Source organism: Phaenicophaeus curvirostris, chromosome 12 (genome assembly GCF_032191515.1).
Source record: "Phaenicophaeus curvirostris isolate KB17595 chromosome 12, BPBGC_Pcur_1.0, whole genome shotgun sequence".
Taxonomy (NCBI): Eukaryota; Metazoa; Chordata; class Aves; order Cuculiformes; family Cuculidae; genus Phaenicophaeus; species Phaenicophaeus curvirostris.
Genome location: NC_091403.1, coordinates 7,244,147 through 7,262,430, shown reverse-complemented (window position 1 = coordinate 7,262,430; position 18,284 = coordinate 7,244,147). Strand labels below are relative to the sequence as shown.

Sequence of the window (18,284 nt, the reverse complement as noted above, 5' to 3'; positions counted from 1 at the left end):
AAGGATGCAAAAAACCTTGCTGGAGCTTCTCTGCAAATCCCACTGTAACTTAGAAGGCTCAAGGGAAGAACGTTTAAAATAATGATTGGTATCAACTGTCATCACATTCCAGAACTAAAAACTAAAGAGGTCAGACCTACATTTTTCTTGGCCTCATGTTAAGGGCAGTCATTTTTTATTTTGCTAATAATGAAAAAAAAGAAGCTTTTGAACGTTCCCCCCTATGTAAATTCAGGACATCAGCCATGGTAGACCACAGCAGCAGAAGTATTTATCTTCCCCAAGCTACTTCTTGGCATATCCATCATTTGTGGGTTCTGAAACACAGCTGCATTTATTCTCTTATTCATTATCAACTAAAATATCACATAAAAGCACTGAAAGACAGTTGTAATAAAAGGATGGACTAGAAGTTGAGACTTCATATTGTGATTTAAGTTTGGATGACAAGAGAATAACTAAAATTACAAGTGATGGCATTTTACCAAGAGAATCCCAAGCCTCCTCCTAGGCAGAGGTGGGTTCTAAGTTATCACTGTGTCCTGTAAATCACAGAAAACCAAGTTAAACAGATCCAAGCCAGAGGGAAATCTTGTTAAAAATTCTCTCTGGGAAAAGTAACAAGCTATTGTTACGGTATTTTCAAAATCCTAAACCCTGACCAAAAAATTTCTCTCCAGCTGAAAGACAGAAGCAGTTAGGGCACAAGATTCAAAGCATCTAGGGAGAAATCACTCTGTGAGCAAACTACTGTCCATATGACCAACAGGCAACCTGCAAAAAGGAATGAAGTCAGGGATCAGTTATTTCTCATTTCTCCTTTCCTGCCAGTTTCCTTAGAAGAATAAAGTAAGACCAGGTGGCAGCAGAAGACCAGTAAAGAGAAACTAGAGGGGAATCTGGCTGCAGCATTAGAGCCAGGACCCAGGATAGCCCAGAGTACCCAGACTAGGGAAGCACAGCACCTCAACACCACCCCATAAGGCAAATCTAGATCTCCAGAGTAAGTGAAGAAGAAAATAAACCCAGGAAACTGCAAAACCACACCACTCTGACAGGACATGTACTGGGAACTCAAACATACGGCTGCATTCACACTGTGAGGCTCCAGCAGAAGACATTGGTTATGCCTAGGAAGGCATGAATAACTGCTTTTTTTTTGTAAGGCCAAGGTACAAGTGAACCCATTACAAAGTTTCTGACTCAGCTCTATTGTATTCTAAATATACTCTGAACCAGCATGCTGTGTTCCTGCCAGCCCTCCCTGCTCGCTCTGTCAAACTGCTGCTGAAGAATCCTAAAAACCCAGAGACTACATTAGCTGACAGTTGCCTCTGCATGATTCTGTAATGCTAGAAACCACTCGCTTTACAGCCTCACGCTGAATCCTCTTTAGAGGTGGTCTCATATACTTTCATTGTGGTATGCTGACGCTCAAAAGGCACATTTGATTGCATCACTTCCTTCGACAATCGAATTTTACTTTTATATCTTTGCTACTACCCTGCCTGAATTCAGGGCCACCAATTTGGAGAGTGAAATAACTGCTCACAGTAGGTTGACACGTGACTTGAGAGGCTAGAGCACTGAAATGTTTCAAGTACCGTCACCATAACTATGCAAACACCTGTTTGGCAAGAGGTTTCTTCTTTGACTCAGTGCAGGTGTAAAGATTTTATTACTCATGATCACACCTGTTGGTGCATGTGTGCCAAAAATGAGGAATAGCTAGATGGAGGAAGAAAAATAAGAAGTTATGGGCCACACTCTGCTCTCAGAGCAATATAAATCCACAGTAACTTCAGAAAGCTCACCTAAGTTATTTTAAACTAACATTACTACAGATGAGCGCAGAATTTGGCTAAGCACAACAGAATACTGTTCAAAATCTCTCATGTAAACCTTACAGAAAGTTAGTACTTTCTAGAAAATGATACACTATATGTGGAATATATGAGATACACATACACATGAAACATACACAGGGGATACAAGCAACTGTAGAGATGCCCTGACATACAAGGGACAAGAACAAGTGCAGCTGGCTTTAAGCTTTGCTTTCATCCCCAGTACTTAGCTGTTGTGAGGTTTACTCCCATTAGCTTTGAAGGGGACTCTCAAAATCCAGATGTTATTTAACACAGACACGTGCAAAATATCACAACTTATCCCCATAGATTCAGCTAAGCTCAGAGATCAGCAGGTTTTTCTCACTTTCTTTACGCATTGGTCTCACCCCTCAGGGAAAACCTGGCAACCTTATAAAGTACCTCTTAATTTTTAGTACAACCACTACATTCTTGAGGTAACAGCAATGACTGGGATAAAACTGAATAAATTTAATTTACACCTGCTGGCATGCTTCCACATGCATTAATTGTCACAGACGGAAATTTATGAAGCTTTGGTTTATCAGCAATTTAGAATTTATTGAGGTAAGATTGCAAAATTAAGATTCCTTTGCATTGCTTGAATGATACAGGCACACTATAATAAAGCAGCTCTTTGTTATCCAGAACAGGAGCTCCAGAAGCAAGATGTAAAATTAGGAGAGCTCACAACACGACTCATCTCCCAAGGAGGGGCAACTGTCAAAGCAAACTGCACGGCAACAGCCATTCCAGACAATCTGTGAAATATGCCAGAAATGTTTCTTCACTGTAACAGACAATGTACTTACGTTGGCTCTTCTGAAACTGTTCTGGTCTCTTCCATTTCATGTGCCTGTTTAAACCACGGCAATTTTGCTTCCACAGGACTTTTTTCTGGTAGAGAAAAAATAAAAACCGCACAACATACAACATTCAGTAATTTCTCCAAAATCAAAGCAATATGTATGTGTTTGCATTACTTACCTTAGTACTCCACAGTTCACACTGCCTATTCATCTAGCACATTCGAATAAAGATGTACTGGATAATAAAACATAATTTACTAGAAAATTTCTTCATGTTGTTTGAACTGCATTCTGACACCCCTTTTTACTGAAATGGTAATCCAGCTTCCATTCCTGTTCAATCTTGTATTTACTCCCTACATCTTTCACAAGTGCAGTCAGTTTCTAGTAGATTGTAGCTTAAATCCCAGCATAATTGATTTTTTGTCATAAATTCAGAGAGTTGAATAATAAGCCAGAACATAGCAAACATATATCGCTTTCCATATAGACTGGCTTCATTAGAATATTTTCTTAAAAAAACAGGGGGCTTTTTGTGAGTCAAACAGCTTTCCCGAAGTAGGAAATTAATTTAAAAAAAACCCACTATCTCCTTTTATCTGTCTCTACATCCTCCACTTCTGTGATGCTATTTCTTCGAGCACTGTAAGGCAAGCGAGGATCTCTGCCTCCAAACTTAAGTAAAACCCCAGAAGAAGGTTCTTCAAATTTCAGTGCTAGTTTCTACTTCATGGTTTAACCTTGAAAAGTTTTCTGCTTGAAAAATTCTCTTAAGTCTGAAAACATCCTGAAGAGAACCATGGGGTTGTCTACAGAGAGCTTCCACTGCTTCTACGTAAATCTCTATGGTGGGTTGCAGAGGTCGAAATCCAGCCTTTCAAATACAATCTGAAATAATCAATGTAGCATCCATTACAATTTTCTGGGCCCAGAGGGACACAAATGAGCACATGACAAGATATATTAGTTTGCCCTCTCATCTTTGTCTTTTAACCTTCTCACCTACTGTTTAAAATCTTACCAACTCTCTTAGAGATTATTTGTCAATTTATATCATTATTTTAAACATACAGAAATGTAGAAGAGAGAAGCAAACCAGTGTGATTATAACTTAATGAACTGATGAGGACCACTGAGAATGTTGACACATTGAATGAGATGCAAATGAACAAGATCTCAGGAAATACATATGGAGTACCATTCCCATTTCAAGTACTATCAAACAAATACTCTTCCACACGTTGAACTCATTAATTCTGGTTTTCCCAATTTGACCAGGCTATATAGATTTAGTTAGAATGTTCACCTTCACAACAGTCTGGCCACATTATCAGAAAAAAATATCAGCAGGGCACTTTTCCTAGCACCAATAATTAAAATGCTTGTTTCTGCCAAGACTGAAATAAGTCCTAGTAAATTCCAGCTTCTGGCATTTCTGAAAAAGGTTACCAGGGGCTCTTAATTCTCTTACAAAAATGTAAAACAATAACAGACCCAGACAAAATTCCAGTTACCTTTTGGCTTGTAACATGGTATTGGCACGATGCACTCTTCTTTTATGTGGAGTTTAAGTTGTGGATTACAGCCACCAACATGCTGCCCACGGTGGTCAATACACAGCACTACTCGGTAGCGCAAACCTCGGCCACAGGTCACTGTGCACTGCAGGAGACAATGCAACCATCTCACACTGTTTCTTTTCTGTTATATTTACAAATACCATTAAAAAGCAAATTAGAAGTACTGATGATGTGTTCACTGAAGTTCTTCCACAATCAGGTACCAGAGATGTATGAATTTGCCCCTGCGTTGCTAGGTGAGTAAAGAAAAGGTTGATGCTGGAAAAAATGTCTAAGCTTTGGGAACGCAAGTGATTACTTGGGGTTCTGTAAAGCTTATCTGATTGGCAACAGTCTGAAACCGAGGTAGCTATGAACTAAGAATATGCTCTCCCAGAGTAGCCATTTTCAGTCACAGCTGGGTCAGACGTGCTGCGAGAACAGTTCCTTCACTATTTGTCAGTGATGTCATCTGGACAAACTAACAAATTATAGAAGTGCTGAGCTATCTGACTGTATCAGATAACTACAGCCAAGATAAGCTGGCTTTACGTTCTTGTTACTATAATGAAAGGTAAGAATGCTGGAAAATCACCCCTGCCAACATGCGAGCCCCTCAACAGTCATGCTTTTAGCTATTACATGCCATGAAACATTACATCTATCCAGAACTGAGACACTAATGACCTAATTGCAAAGAGGCCTGACCTCTGGCTCTAATTTCTCCTCTATGTAAAGCAGGTATTCAACAAGCATAAATAATTCTATATGCATTTTTCTCCATGCAGACATGTTAATATTTTGACTATCAGGCCACATTACTTAGCACAAACTTCTCTTAGTAAGTGCTATGAACTACACTTGCAGGGCTATTTTTTTTTTTTTAATATCCTTGTGCTCACAAATCCAGGTATCACAAGACCAGAGGCTTTCTTTACTAAACAAGAATAAAGGCCCAAACTATTTTTCAACTTACTTGAGACCATTCCATTGCCACCCATTTGGGACAATCAAACAGATTGCAGGTTTGAATTACTTTGGGTTTAGGTGCATACATGCATTTCCACTCCTCCACTTGCAGTGTCTCTCCATGAATGGTCTCCTCTACACATACAAAACTTCTCCTCTGAATACCACCTCCACAGGAAACTGAACATGCAGTCCAAGGGTTATGTTCCCACCTAGAAAAAAGAACCCACATATATTAAAGATAAGGCTATTTTTTTATTCCACTAACCCTAACTAAAAGTGTGAACTACTGAATCTAACCTTAAGAGTCATTAAAACCCACTGGCAGTTTGGTTGCTGGATTCCTACCACACACTGAATATACATCTCTTGAATCACAGAGCTATCTTGCATTTTTTCAAGCTTAAATTCACATGCAAAATGAGAAGAAACGAAGAACTATGAATTTAAGTGTATTCCCCAAAATAACAGAAAATCTCATTCATGAGTTAAAGGCCTTAAATATACTGAGTTCAATTACTGGAATGATTTTATTTGGAAGTAGTTTAAATCATCTAAATAGAAAACTTTTCCCAGTTAATTGACATGGTCTTATGTACTCTTGTTATCATTTTCAGAGACTAAGAAACATATGTACTTGAGATTATATGAAGTCCAAGATAAAGACAGATCTCTCTGTACTGACTGAGGGTGTTATTACCCACAGTTGCTTATCATTGCCCACATCATGAGACTACCCTTAAAAAGTCTGTTCATAAAAAATTTACATGAACTCTAATACTTGCTTTGGGTAAACCCAGCCATGTCATTTCCAACTGTCTTCATCCATAAGGACTGTGAAAAAATTAAACTGTGACAGGTACCATTTGGCTGGTCATCACTGCAGTTCTGCAAGAGCTTTTGACTCGCATTAAAATGCCATTGAATGACGTTGTATTCACATTTTCCAACTTGCTTCAAGCAAAAGTCAGCTGCTCATCCGTTTCAGCTGCTTCAGCTAACCTAGCTTTCTCCTGCAGCAGGGAGAAGCACAGATTTTTCCTCAACCTTTACCTCCTATCTCTTGCTTTCTTTCCACCACCCACCCAAATTAAAGCTAAGCCCAAGGAAATGACTGAGTCCTGCATCACATCTTATGGTTCATCTATGTCTTGTTAGTTTAAAACTTACTCCTATTACAACTGCAGGGGCTCAGAAAGGATCATGAAAAGAATTACACCCATTATGAACAATAGACTCAGCAAGTACCACAATATCCAACCAAAATCAATATGTCAAGAGTAACTTAGCTATCATAAAGAAAGTCAAAACCTCAGAGCAGATGAAGCAAAGGCCTATAAATCAAAAGCAAATTTAAGTAATTACTACCCACTTTCTATGATATAACAGGTAAGTCAAGGACAACTCCTATTTTAAGAAATTCATTAAACTGCCTACAAAAACATTAATCATGCTTAAGATCAACAGAAGAATAAACATGAAACATACAGCAAGCTGTGGAATGTTAATCATAAAGTATATACTCAAAAGCATTCAGAATAAAGCTGTGTGCCCAGATATTGATATTGTACCACAAGTATAAAAAAAGTATTTGAAGAGCAACAATTACACTTTGACTTAAATGAACAGCCAGTGTTAAATCAGTTCCTTTATAAAAAGTAGGAAGTAAAGAGCAATTAACTATCCAATGAATTAGCAGCTCATGGGTTTATATATATAAGGATCACTGTGCTATATATAATACTAGCCTCGCAAGTGTTTATAGCATGAAGTTTTATAGTTGTTTTTCTTTATCTCATCAGTTTCGAATACACTCCAGATCCCACACTCCCAGAAGTATTTTCAGGATGCAGTGAGGTCCATGGCTACTGGGGAAAAAGGGGAACTTGGGCAAGCACTCAAGGAGATACTTTCCAGAACCCACAGCTGTCAAGGGATCCTCAACAGTCCAACAAGTCTGAAATAAATGGAGGCATTCCAAAAGCTTTAAAAGAAAATCTTCATCCTGGGAAATTTTTCTATTTATTTCAAAAGAATTCTCCATCTGTAAAAATATTTCAGTGGGGCATTTACAACTCTAGCCACAGGAGAACTCTTTCAAGATCTTGCAGTGTGCACCATGACTTTCCCACAACTTCCTTGTATGAATGGGAAAGAAGTGGTAAACGCCACAGGACTGCAAAGCAGCCCTTCCACACGGCCCTCAGGTTTTGTAGGAGGTGTGATGACTGCTGATTGACGGGAAGGAGTCTGCACGGCTTTGCTCAAGCATATCTACAGCACTTTGGGTTTCTGCCTCCTTTGTAAGAACAGCCTTTGGTTTGCATGTATGAAACGGGTAAGAAAAGAAAAAACAAAAAAAGGTGAAGAATTCCCAGCAGAACTGGTGAACATGAAGGCATTGCAGTCACTTGACATGGAACAGCACAGAGGAAACACACCCTGCTACACTGGAGCAAGATACAAACATACTGGACCAGATTCACCTCATGATGCAGGGTATACAAATGGGCTGTTTCAGCTGCTGTTTCCTTTCAGAAATTCCACCAAGTATATGTGCGTGTACATCTCCGTTGTGTTTATGCGCCGTCCCAGTGGAATAAAGCCTGTTTCCTCTCTCTCCTTCCTACTGGTACCAACTCTGAGCACTGCTTAGCCATCTGCTATAAGATAGCAGTTTCTGTAAAATATCTGCTATAAGATTATAGTTCTTACTCCTGAGCATCACCCGAGAAGACCATGCTGCCTTCTGAAGGGACACTGAGGTGTTCAAACAAGGTGGGCCTTTGTCTGTAGCTTGTGTTTGAAATAAGAGAACCTGCCCACAGCTTTATCGCAGTCATAGTCTGTCTCACCACAGTGTCATGCAAAGGTGCTGAGTAAAGCACAGAAAAAGGACCAAATTTCTCTTCCAACCAGTCTCCAAGCCCTGGGCAGTTCACAAGATTAAATACTCCTGTAAATACACTGTGCTGAGTTCCAGAGGAGATATGAAGTAGAAAGGAATTGGCAGAAGAAATGGAAGGGGAGAAACACAGAATATAATTCTGGAATTTTCCAGGATAAAGCTGTACAGGAAAAAAATCTCCATCTAAGTATGAAAGCCAAAGTACATCACAGGACAGCAGATCTACAAGAAGTGTAAATTGCTACAGAAATAAACTATGACATTTATATCAGCTGTAATCAGTAGCTCCACTGAGCCGTGTAAGTCTATGATTTCATTCTTATTACTTCATATCTTTACTTCTTTAGAAAAATACACATTATTCATTTTGTGACATAATAAAGCAGAGGTTCAACTCAGATAAATATGAATCTAATCCCATCAAGTATAGTTCTTTGCATTAACAGTAAAACTGGCTCAATGCTTTTTAGTCCTAACATTCTTTACAAAACATCTACATTCATTGCACACATCTTCAAAATAAAAATCCTTCAAGGCAAGAATTCATATACACATTTTAAAGGGGATGCTCTTCTCCGCACTACAGCAGGAGAAGGCTTAGGGGGACAACTCTTTAAAGTCTTCCACATTGGTATTTTCAAGAAGAGTATATTAACCTCTTGCTGTTAAGCTAGTCATGTAGAGTACACTTAAATAAATCACAAGCTTCAAAAATGCGAACAGGATTGTTATAAACTCACTCTCCCATACAGGAGAAAATCAGAAGATCTTCCATGATCCTAGTACTCAAACAGTGTATTTGCAGTGAAAATTGTGCTAGTGCTGATACATAAGCTATCCTGATAATACATACCGAGGAAGTGGCTGGAAGTGATCATAGGGCATGATTTCTTTAAATCCATCACTGCCAACAAAATAAATATTGCATCATTATTTCTCTCATCCGAGACTGTGCATCCAGTACATACTTTTTACATGATCATGCTTAAAGTACGCAACTCTCAATGTGGAATGAAGGAATCCGAGGTTCATTACACATCATATATGTGGCAAACAATGACTGGTATAATCTTACCTCTTCTGCATGAATAGAGATCTATTCACCATGCAGTTTCTCCTCTTCATGCCATCAAAAAACATTAAAAGAGCAAGGCTTTGGCAGAGAAATTTATTATCAGTGATCCTTTAAATCTTGTGCTAATTTATTAACAAGAAAATAATTACATATTTATATCTGTAACAAAGACTGCTGAGGAATATGAGAAGCAGTGAAAGAAATGGATCACAGGATTAATCTTAGGCTGACCTTGGGTCATGCCTAGGACCCTTCTAGAGCTGTTTGAACTGCACAGCACAGAACAGGCATAAAACCCCACTTCCAATACCAGAAATATGGTATTACAACCAGTAGTACTTCCCTTTTCTGTCTATATAAGCTAAATTTCCAATTAAAAGCTAATTAGTCCTTTCTTTACCTAATTTTCCCATTCCAGCTTTACATTTGGCACCCATTGCCATTAAGCATTAGTGAGGTCTTACCACTCCCTATAGTGACCAACTCTCCAGGAAAAAATTTGAAAGCTTGTGCATCTACAAGTGTTAGAGGTCACTATCAACAATTACATTCAACGGGAATGAAAGGAAATGGACAGTTTAGCTATAGGAAATGAAACCCATTGAGAATGTTTCCTTTTCTTCTTGCACATAACTCTAGCTCAGCCAGCTGGCATATTAATGTGAGGTTCTGGGACTTGATACTGTGATGTTATTTTAAGATTCTTTAGCACAGCCAGGAAACCTCTTCAGACAATCCAAGAGTTAGTTTGAAATAGTGCAGTGCAATTCAATACAATTTATGTATACTATAGCCTTTGTAATTCGGCAATAATATTTTGTGGCATTTGTACCACCAGTATGTTTACTCTGAATGACTTCTAAACAAAAATTCTTAGTGTAAAAAAGCAAACAGCCCCCTCTCCCAAACTCCATAATACAAGTGAAGAATGAAATTTTTATGGTAGGTAACTGAACAAACCAAGTTAAACCATATGCAAAATGTGTCAGTTGACTGAGAATTGTAGCTACTGTCTGTCTACTGAGAAATCCTGGAAGGCAGGGTCAATAGATCACAAAGCAGGCAATCTGTCCACACACAACCCCACAACATCCTCGTACGAGTGTTGTACCGCTCAGCAAAAGGTAATGTAGAATTAGCCCTTGAACAGACAAATTGATGTTTACGATACCTCTGTACAAAACTAAGTCTCCTATTCTGCAACACTGAAGTGCCTCAAATCTACAGGCAGTGGTGCCAGACATCAGCCTTTAATGCACACGATAATCAACCATCCTTAAAGATGAAAAGGACTGAAATTAAGTAAGTTCCTTAGGAACTGACCATACCACGCACTTCAATTTGTCATACACACCTAGAAGGGCAGGGATCCATGTTACATTCTTTCAACTTGGGCTTTGGTTTCTTATTTTCTGGATAGTAATGACAATAGTGGTCAGGAACAACACGCTTCAGACGAATATCCAAGCATTCAGCTGAATTAAGCTGATAACCTAGTGCACAAACAAAGTTAAATTTTGGTAATGGAGATAAATTAAACAAGCCTTATTCCACCACCGCTACCACCCCCAAATAATGTGCTGCCAATTGAATTAATTTTGTGTTATTCTGCTTTGGTTTGCTTTTGAACGAGGAAACACTGCACACGAACACACAGGACCAAATCTTCCTTTAAGGCAATTAAGTATAACAATTATGTTAACCTATCTTAACACCAGATGAGACTCTGGCACATTACTCTAATAATTTTCTAAGAGTTAAAACATATAATTTGCATGCGATGCAAGAATACGCACTGGAGCAATCACCTGTCACAGAGGCAACCCTACAAAATCATATAGTTCTACTACACAATCCATAATTTATAACTGCCCTCCCCTACAGAGGATGTACTGTGTGTATTAGAGAGCTACATTACACAGTCATGCCTGAGGAAAAAAATAAATACTTAAAATAGAAAGCCAGAGGAATTGAAGATGAGATCCAAAAAACACTTAAGTTTAACCATAGAAACCCAAGAAATAGTTTCAAGAACATTCCTAGTAGAAGAGCCAACAAAAGAAAACTGAAGTACCTACTTGGGGAGGAAGGGGGAAATCTGTATGAAGACTGGTTATAAAAAGGGCTACGAGTTTTCTAAACCACTAGGTTGCTTTTTGGCTAAGGAAAAAAAAAAAAAGACTCATTCAAAAGAGTTGACTTGGACTTAAACTGAGGAGAGTAGAAGGATGTTCTGGTATGTGCAAAGAAAAAATTTTGAAACCACAAGAATTAAAATCCAAATAGAGTCAATAAACTAACAGCGCAAGTCCCAGTGTCTTCTGAAAATGCTAAGTATCATATGTCAGTGGCTTTACTTGTGTGTCTCTTGGCTCATTCAAAGTGTCATCACATTCAAGAGTGATAACCCTAAAAAAGAACTAAGCAGTTCCAGGGCTCAAAGCATGCATGTTCCAGTTCTTATAAGTACTGAAAGGACCCAGAAGATATGCCACTCGCAAACAAGATAAACATAATTTTTAAACCATCTTGCTAATTCAGTTTGACTGTGCTGTCTGAGATGCCTGTCAAACTCCCTCCTCCCACACAGGCAGATTACAGAATTAAAAGTAGTAGAAGCATCCAGGTGAGGAATGGCAGTACACCGATTCCAAGTCTCTGTTGTAAAGAATCTTTATTTTTAACTGGCAGTAAAAGGTGCTGAATAGACAATCTGGATACGAAATCCACTTTAAGATAGCAGGTTAAAGCCAGGCAGCTGCAATACAAGTTCCCTGCGTGCCTCAGTAATGCGCCATTCTTAACACTACCACTTCCATGGGAGAACAGGCACTTAGTTTCTGTGCTTTTTCAGTTACTGGCCTCTCTCAGGACAGCCAGCAAGAGTGTCAAGCACTGTTGACAAAGGTACCAATTTCATATTATAAACATACAGCTACAAAGCAGGGCATGGAAAATACTGGCTAATTTCAAAGAGATTGACACTTAGCTATATTTTTCAAACTATAACACACCAGTCTGAACAGGGCTGGATTTGAGCCAATAAGGTTTGAAGGTTATGTGTCTTTTGAGTTATCCGGTGCTTACAAGCAGTTCTCAAAAATAACTGTGATGCTTTACACTTCTTCCCTTGTCAGACAGGTTAGGGAAAAAAATCATAAACACAGTGCAATGGAATTATCAGAGGATATGTATTACCACTCACAGTTCCAGTAAGAATTACACTTCATGAGGCTAAGCATCTTATAAGATGCCACTGTTTCCTGTGGGACTACATATCATACACATATATTGCCTGCATTTCAAATTAAAGTAAGATGTAAGCGCCAAAATGGATGGTCCATGAAAAGATGCCCAAACGCTGCTTGTGCTTAAACATCTTTAACTCCTTTAGTCCCAAGTAACTATTTAAACCGTATTTGTACTTTCCAAGAAAATCACTACATCAATATCACTTGTACTCCAGCATGTTTTTCACATGACCTGGGTAACGCTGGCTGAACCGAAACTGCCATCTACAATGTCAAACACTCCTCGTACGATGAAGTCATGCTTTTTGCAGAACCAGACATGACAAGCAGTGGGCTGGATGAGCAGCAGCAGAGCTGAGCTGCCCTCTGTCTAACCACTGTATAAACTGTAGTGTTTAAGCCAGGAGCAGACAATACGACACATTACCTGATGCTCTATCTACTATCAAGACTAAGTGTCTAGGATCAGACAGCCACAGGTACTGATAGTAATGGTTCCTTCAATTCTATTTACTTGTTCTGCTTTTTTTTTCATTTTTCTTTAACTAATTTCTAAACTAAGTGTTCCAAAACTCTCCCTCATGTCTACTACTGTGGCCAGAAAGACCTTCATTTCTTGGTTATCCTTATTTTAAAATCTCTTGGTATTTCTCAGTTAACTGTCCCAAAATATCCTTTATGAATTTTATCTACCACTTTGAATGTCTTATCTTAATTTCTTAGTCAAAGTTCTTACTCAAACAACCATTCCTTATGAAAGAACATGACTTCCAGTAATATAAAAGTAATTATGCACATACTAATGTAATCAACCACCTTACCTGCTACTCTGTTACTTATTTTTCTGAATAACCACCAGTGTGCAAAGAAACAAACATCTCATCAACAAAGATCCAGAATAAAGGTTTTAAATCAGCCACTTTAAATCTTTAGCTGAAATATTGTCATTACTTACCTCCTCCACATGTCACTGTGCAGGGGAAGAATTCTGTTTGTCTCCACTGATGACTGATGGGTTGATAAAAAAAGAACTGAACCACACTCTCTTTTGATCCAGAGTATCTGGTCTGAAGAAATTTCCATTACAACACGTGTATAATGAACTCCACTGTTCGTGTAATTTTAAAACATAATTCATACATACTAACAGTGCAGACAGCAATATAACAGCCATAAAACCACTCAAGCGTAACAATTAAATTGAAGTTTCCAATAATCAAGCACTTGTATGTTGCTATATTTTCCAAATTATTCAGGGTACTAACATGACTATTTGATTATCGATACTGGATTGGCACGGTTCCTGACTATATTCTGCCTCATCTCTTTATTATCAAAATTTTAAGAATTTGCTGGTGAAGGAAGTCAATAATTGATCTAAGCACAGGCAAGCCTAACTGCACATGCGATACTGCAAATGCAAAATAAACACTACTGCAAGTCTGTTTCTACAATGCAACAGATAAGGCCAAGTGGTGTGATAATATTGAAGTAACTGTCACTTTCAATGGAAAACTGCATGGCTATCTTCCTTTGGCAACCAAATATTAATATGTTTCTACACATAAATATCTGCATGTAGGGTACAAGCAATTGGTATGTGGTCTGGGTAGAAGAGAATCTTCAAATTATTAGAAACGGTCAGTAGCTGGATTTGCAATGTCTAAGGGAGATTCAGTAGGTGGCAGTCTTCAATTGGATTAACACCAATCCACTGCACAGCTCCATTCTGTTATTCTTTCAGTAATACTTAAAACAAAAGTCCCAGCCATTTTTACCATTAAAGACCCTGTAGAACATTCCACCACAGCAACGACATTAGCCTTGTAATATATGAATTTATTTGGATATACTTAGTATAAACTACCTCTGGACTATAATTAGGATTCTATATTTGCTAGCTAAAAGATTTTCTTGTATTGCTATAGCCTCATGGACAGCCACCTACTCTGTTGCATGTACTTGCAATATCTTAGTGGATCCGCACAAATACACAGCCCACCTTGATAATGAAATCTGCTCCAAGAGGTCCCTGTATCTTTATTATTTCTTTGTCCGTACTCTTCTGAAATTCAACAGTTGTATTTTCTATGACAAACGTTCCAGAAGCATCAAAACTGTGCTCTCCCTTGTCTCCTTGTAGTGTCTTTGACTCTATGACTAGAGAAAAAACATGCCATTAGGAAACTTCAACTGGATATTTTTTTTGTTTTCAAGGAAGTCAAAGTAATGCTTACAACTTTGTTTTGCAAGTGGCAGCAGTATACGTGCATTAAAAAAACCCACAATATCTGTGAGAACATTAAGTCTCTAGGCTGATACATAATTGCATGACATGCCAGCACAGGAATATCTGCCTGAACACACTATTCTCTCATACCAGAAGCACTTCTGAGACAGTTTTTCCTACACCAAGCGCTCTATATAGTTATAAAGCAATAGATTCAGCAGGACAAGCTGAAAGAAACTCACAAAACAGATACAATCAATACCCAGAAAAGTAACTCACAATTCCACGCGGCTCAAAAGTCTAGCAATGTCTGCAGTCTCCAGAGAAGCCTGAATCACGTCAAACTCACCAAACGCTCACCTCTTTACCTGTATCACTCTACCCATTGCAGAGGTCATTAAATCAACTTTTAATACTTCCCATGTGAGCACAGCCAGGAGGCGGGTAGCTGCAGCACTGTCTGAGGGGTGTCCCTTTCTCAGAACAGGTGGTGTTGAAAACCCTTTTTGAGCTGTTCTGCATTCCTTGGAAACAAATTGAACTAACAGCCCACAACCTCCAGAAGACAGATGAAGCATTTTAGGATTTAAACAATTCCAGAAAACCGACTGAACTATAAGTGGATAAAGCGAAGGGAAGATAGTCATGATGAAGATACAATTTTGAGCTCCGAATAATACCGTGTGTGGGCACAGTAAGATGCATGACTCCAAATATGCTGGTCTGGTTACAATCTATCAGGCCAGTACATGAGAGAGGCATGAATCTCACATGAGCTCAAGAGTAGCTAAAAAGAACCTTTTGACAAGCTAAAAATATCCTCTTTCTCCAACCACCTTGCCTTTTTTGGAACTTTAAACAGAGTTACGTAATACAGGCTAGATAATTTAGGTTAAGAGCAGCTGGTTTTACCTGCACTGAAAATATATTCTGAACGCTGCAGGTACATTGTTACTGTTTTCTTCCCTAAGAGCTTTTAAAATACAAATGCATTCTGGAGCATCCTCAGCAGAGAGAGTGAAAAAATCCTAGACGAAATTAACCTTCTTCAAAAAGTACCATCATTATGCCAGGTTTCTAAGGATTAGGTTCCACTCTGCTCATAGGTAAAAACAAAGGACACATACATGGCTGGAAGGAAGTTTAAGTAAGGATATGTTTCCAGGAAATGACTTTATGTTGATCACAGAGTAGAAGTCTAGCAGTGAATCGAAAGCATTTTGTGAAAGAGAAAAAATAAATCTCTGGGAATCAAAGCGTTCCATTGTCCAACACAATTCCTTAGGAACAACTAGATATAAGCACAAAAAAAGCAACAAGTATTTTGATGATCACTATATGTTTTTGGTTTTAACTTCTATGGAAGTTTTTTTCTCCTGACTGCATTATAAATTAAACTTCTAAATATCTGGAACTCAGTATTCCTGCATGAAGCTTCTTTCAGCCTTGACACCAAACTTACACTCCTTAACACTAAGTATTGACACATGATGCCTGTTACTCTGTCATTTTGTTGATCAAGAGTCAAATCAGAAAATCTCAAGTACTACCAACTCCTCATAAAGTCAGCAGGATCCTCTAGGACCACAGGATACCTTTGAAACTAGCATTTAGGATGGCAAAGCAAGACATTTGCCTGCTGCAAAAAGATGCAAAAGACATTAATTTAGTGGCCTGAAATCTGTTACTTTTAAGTTTCCATGCTAGTTTTCTTAATTAAAAAATATTCTTTATGTTTTTCTAAGCAGAAACTAAGAATATTTTTAAGCAACCAACAACATGGTAACTCACTAAGAGCTGACACACATTTATGATGGAACAACACCAGATATGAATGCAAAGCATGTGTTCATTTGCGAGGTCCAGCTATAGAGCGATGGCCTGTAGCTGTGCAGGTCATGTCAGTGAAGCTTAGATCAGCTGCTCAGAATTTCCCAGAAGTGTGTCACACACAGGGAGACAAAGAGCTATTCCACAGCACAACAGATAACCTCTGGTGCAATATATTCCTGCTTAGTAGTATGTAGTGCTTGTCATTATAGGCTTCTACAGCAGAGTGCAACCAAGCATCTAATATATGCAACGCATACATAATATAATAATTCTTATTAGGGAGCACTTCCTCCCAAAACCCACTTAATTGCTTTCATAGCAATAACTGGGAACAAAGGTTTCATCAGCTGGCTTACAGGCAAGGTTTAGAAAAGAATTCACCAAACTTTTATTCATTCTATAGGGCTTTGTAATCCTGAAGGGGTGGGAAGTTTCATTCCAGAAGTAAGCTTCCCCATACTAAGTTAAGAAAATATTTCCTTGATGAGTCTTTAGGACTCCAGATGTGCAGAGTCATAAGGACAGGAATTCTCTTGAGTGCTCACCTGTTCCTGTGCCTAACAAGACAGCCACTGGTGCTGAAGACCTGCGACTGTCTTTCTGTTACTTCCTTTGCCTTGATAAAAAGAAATGCTTTGTCCAGCCGCGGATGGAGGATCCACTGCAAAAGCCTCCCCTACTGTTAGTGGCAGGCAGGAGTACGGCAGCATGGCATGAGGAATCTACTGCAGATACCTCATTGCAGAAGGAGGCATGGAAGAATTCCCAGGGAAATCGGCTCCTGCTCCCAGCACAAGAAGGAGGAAATCGCATTGCTACTCAAAAGCTCTTTCTTTTCCATTCAATTTATTTGTAGATAACACAAGACAGGGGCCCAATATAACACAGACATTCTTTTCAAAATGCAGGCAACACTGTCTTCCTCTTAGCCTCCGTCAAAAGACAGCGCAGGGCATAGATGTACGGCTGAACACTGCCAAGTAATGCAAATCACTGCAAGTGGAGAAGAAATCGACAAAAAGGGAAAAAAGAATTTTGGTGCCTTTCAGTGAAGTTTAACCTCTCTCAGTTCATGAACTCAGTTATCTAGCACTAGCCACTTGTAAAAATATTAGCTTCTGGTTTCCCTATTTCTTCTGCTGGAGGATTAACTTCAGGGAACTTTCAGTCTTTTGATTCCAATGCTCTTTAAAAAACCTTCTAGAGAAGTCATAATACAGTTCAAATCAAAAACAAAAGCAACACAAAGAAACATTTTATACATAACCATTTTTGTACTTAACTATTTGGTTATTTTCCATCAAATCATTCACAAAATTGAGGCAACATCTTGTATGTAAGTACAAGCGGGACCTCTTTGTAAAAACCCCAAAGTAACACCTTTGCTTTCTGATGAATCTGCTGCCTGACTTAAAGGGTCCAAAAGCACAAACAAAATACTTATTCTTGCCAGCTGCAAAGAAACACAGCCTTCCCTAAAACACTAAGCTGCTGATTGTAAAACAATGTTCAGGGCATTTATTTGTTTCTAATCTGTTAGGCACTACATCTCCAACCACATTTCCATTTTTGATTAATCTAGCAGCTGTGTTTCCCTGGAACGAGAGCAGATCATAAAGCCCAGGATGAAGCACAAAAGAACACAAGATAAAGGGAAAAGTGCCAGACACTCCATAGCACTTTTCAAGTGTTCACTACTGCTGCTGACTTTACTTGAAGAGCAGATATATACTGGCAACAGGAGGCAGTATGAGTTCTACAGCAAGTAGTCCCTGCTCCACC

The 18,284-nt window shown here is 38.7% G+C and overlaps 1 protein-coding gene across 3 annotated transcripts in view; it reads right to left on the bottom strand.

The window, feature by feature from the left end:
- The window catches only part of ADAMTSL3 (ADAMTS like 3), a 174,706-nt gene that overhangs the window by 45,861 nt on the left and 110,561 nt on the right, over positions 1-18,284 (bottom strand). For all 3 annotated transcript variants that reach the window (XR_011338244.1, XM_069866435.1, XM_069866436.1), the window contains 7 exons: positions 14,442-14,599; positions 13,395-13,506; positions 10,543-10,681; positions 8,967-9,017; positions 5,213-5,417; positions 4,192-4,339; positions 2,681-2,765 (listed from right to left, as the gene is read on the bottom strand). Coding sequence is in view for 2 of the 3 variants with exons in the window: in XM_069866435.1 (XP_069722536.1) it covers positions 2,681-2,765; positions 4,192-4,339; positions 5,213-5,417; positions 8,967-9,017; positions 10,543-10,681; positions 13,395-13,506; positions 14,442-14,599 (898 nt within the window). In the remaining variant the exon portion in view is untranslated. The remainder of the gene's footprint in view (positions 1-2,680; positions 2,766-4,191; positions 4,340-5,212; positions 5,418-8,966; positions 9,018-10,542; positions 10,682-13,394; positions 13,507-14,441; positions 14,600-18,284) is intronic.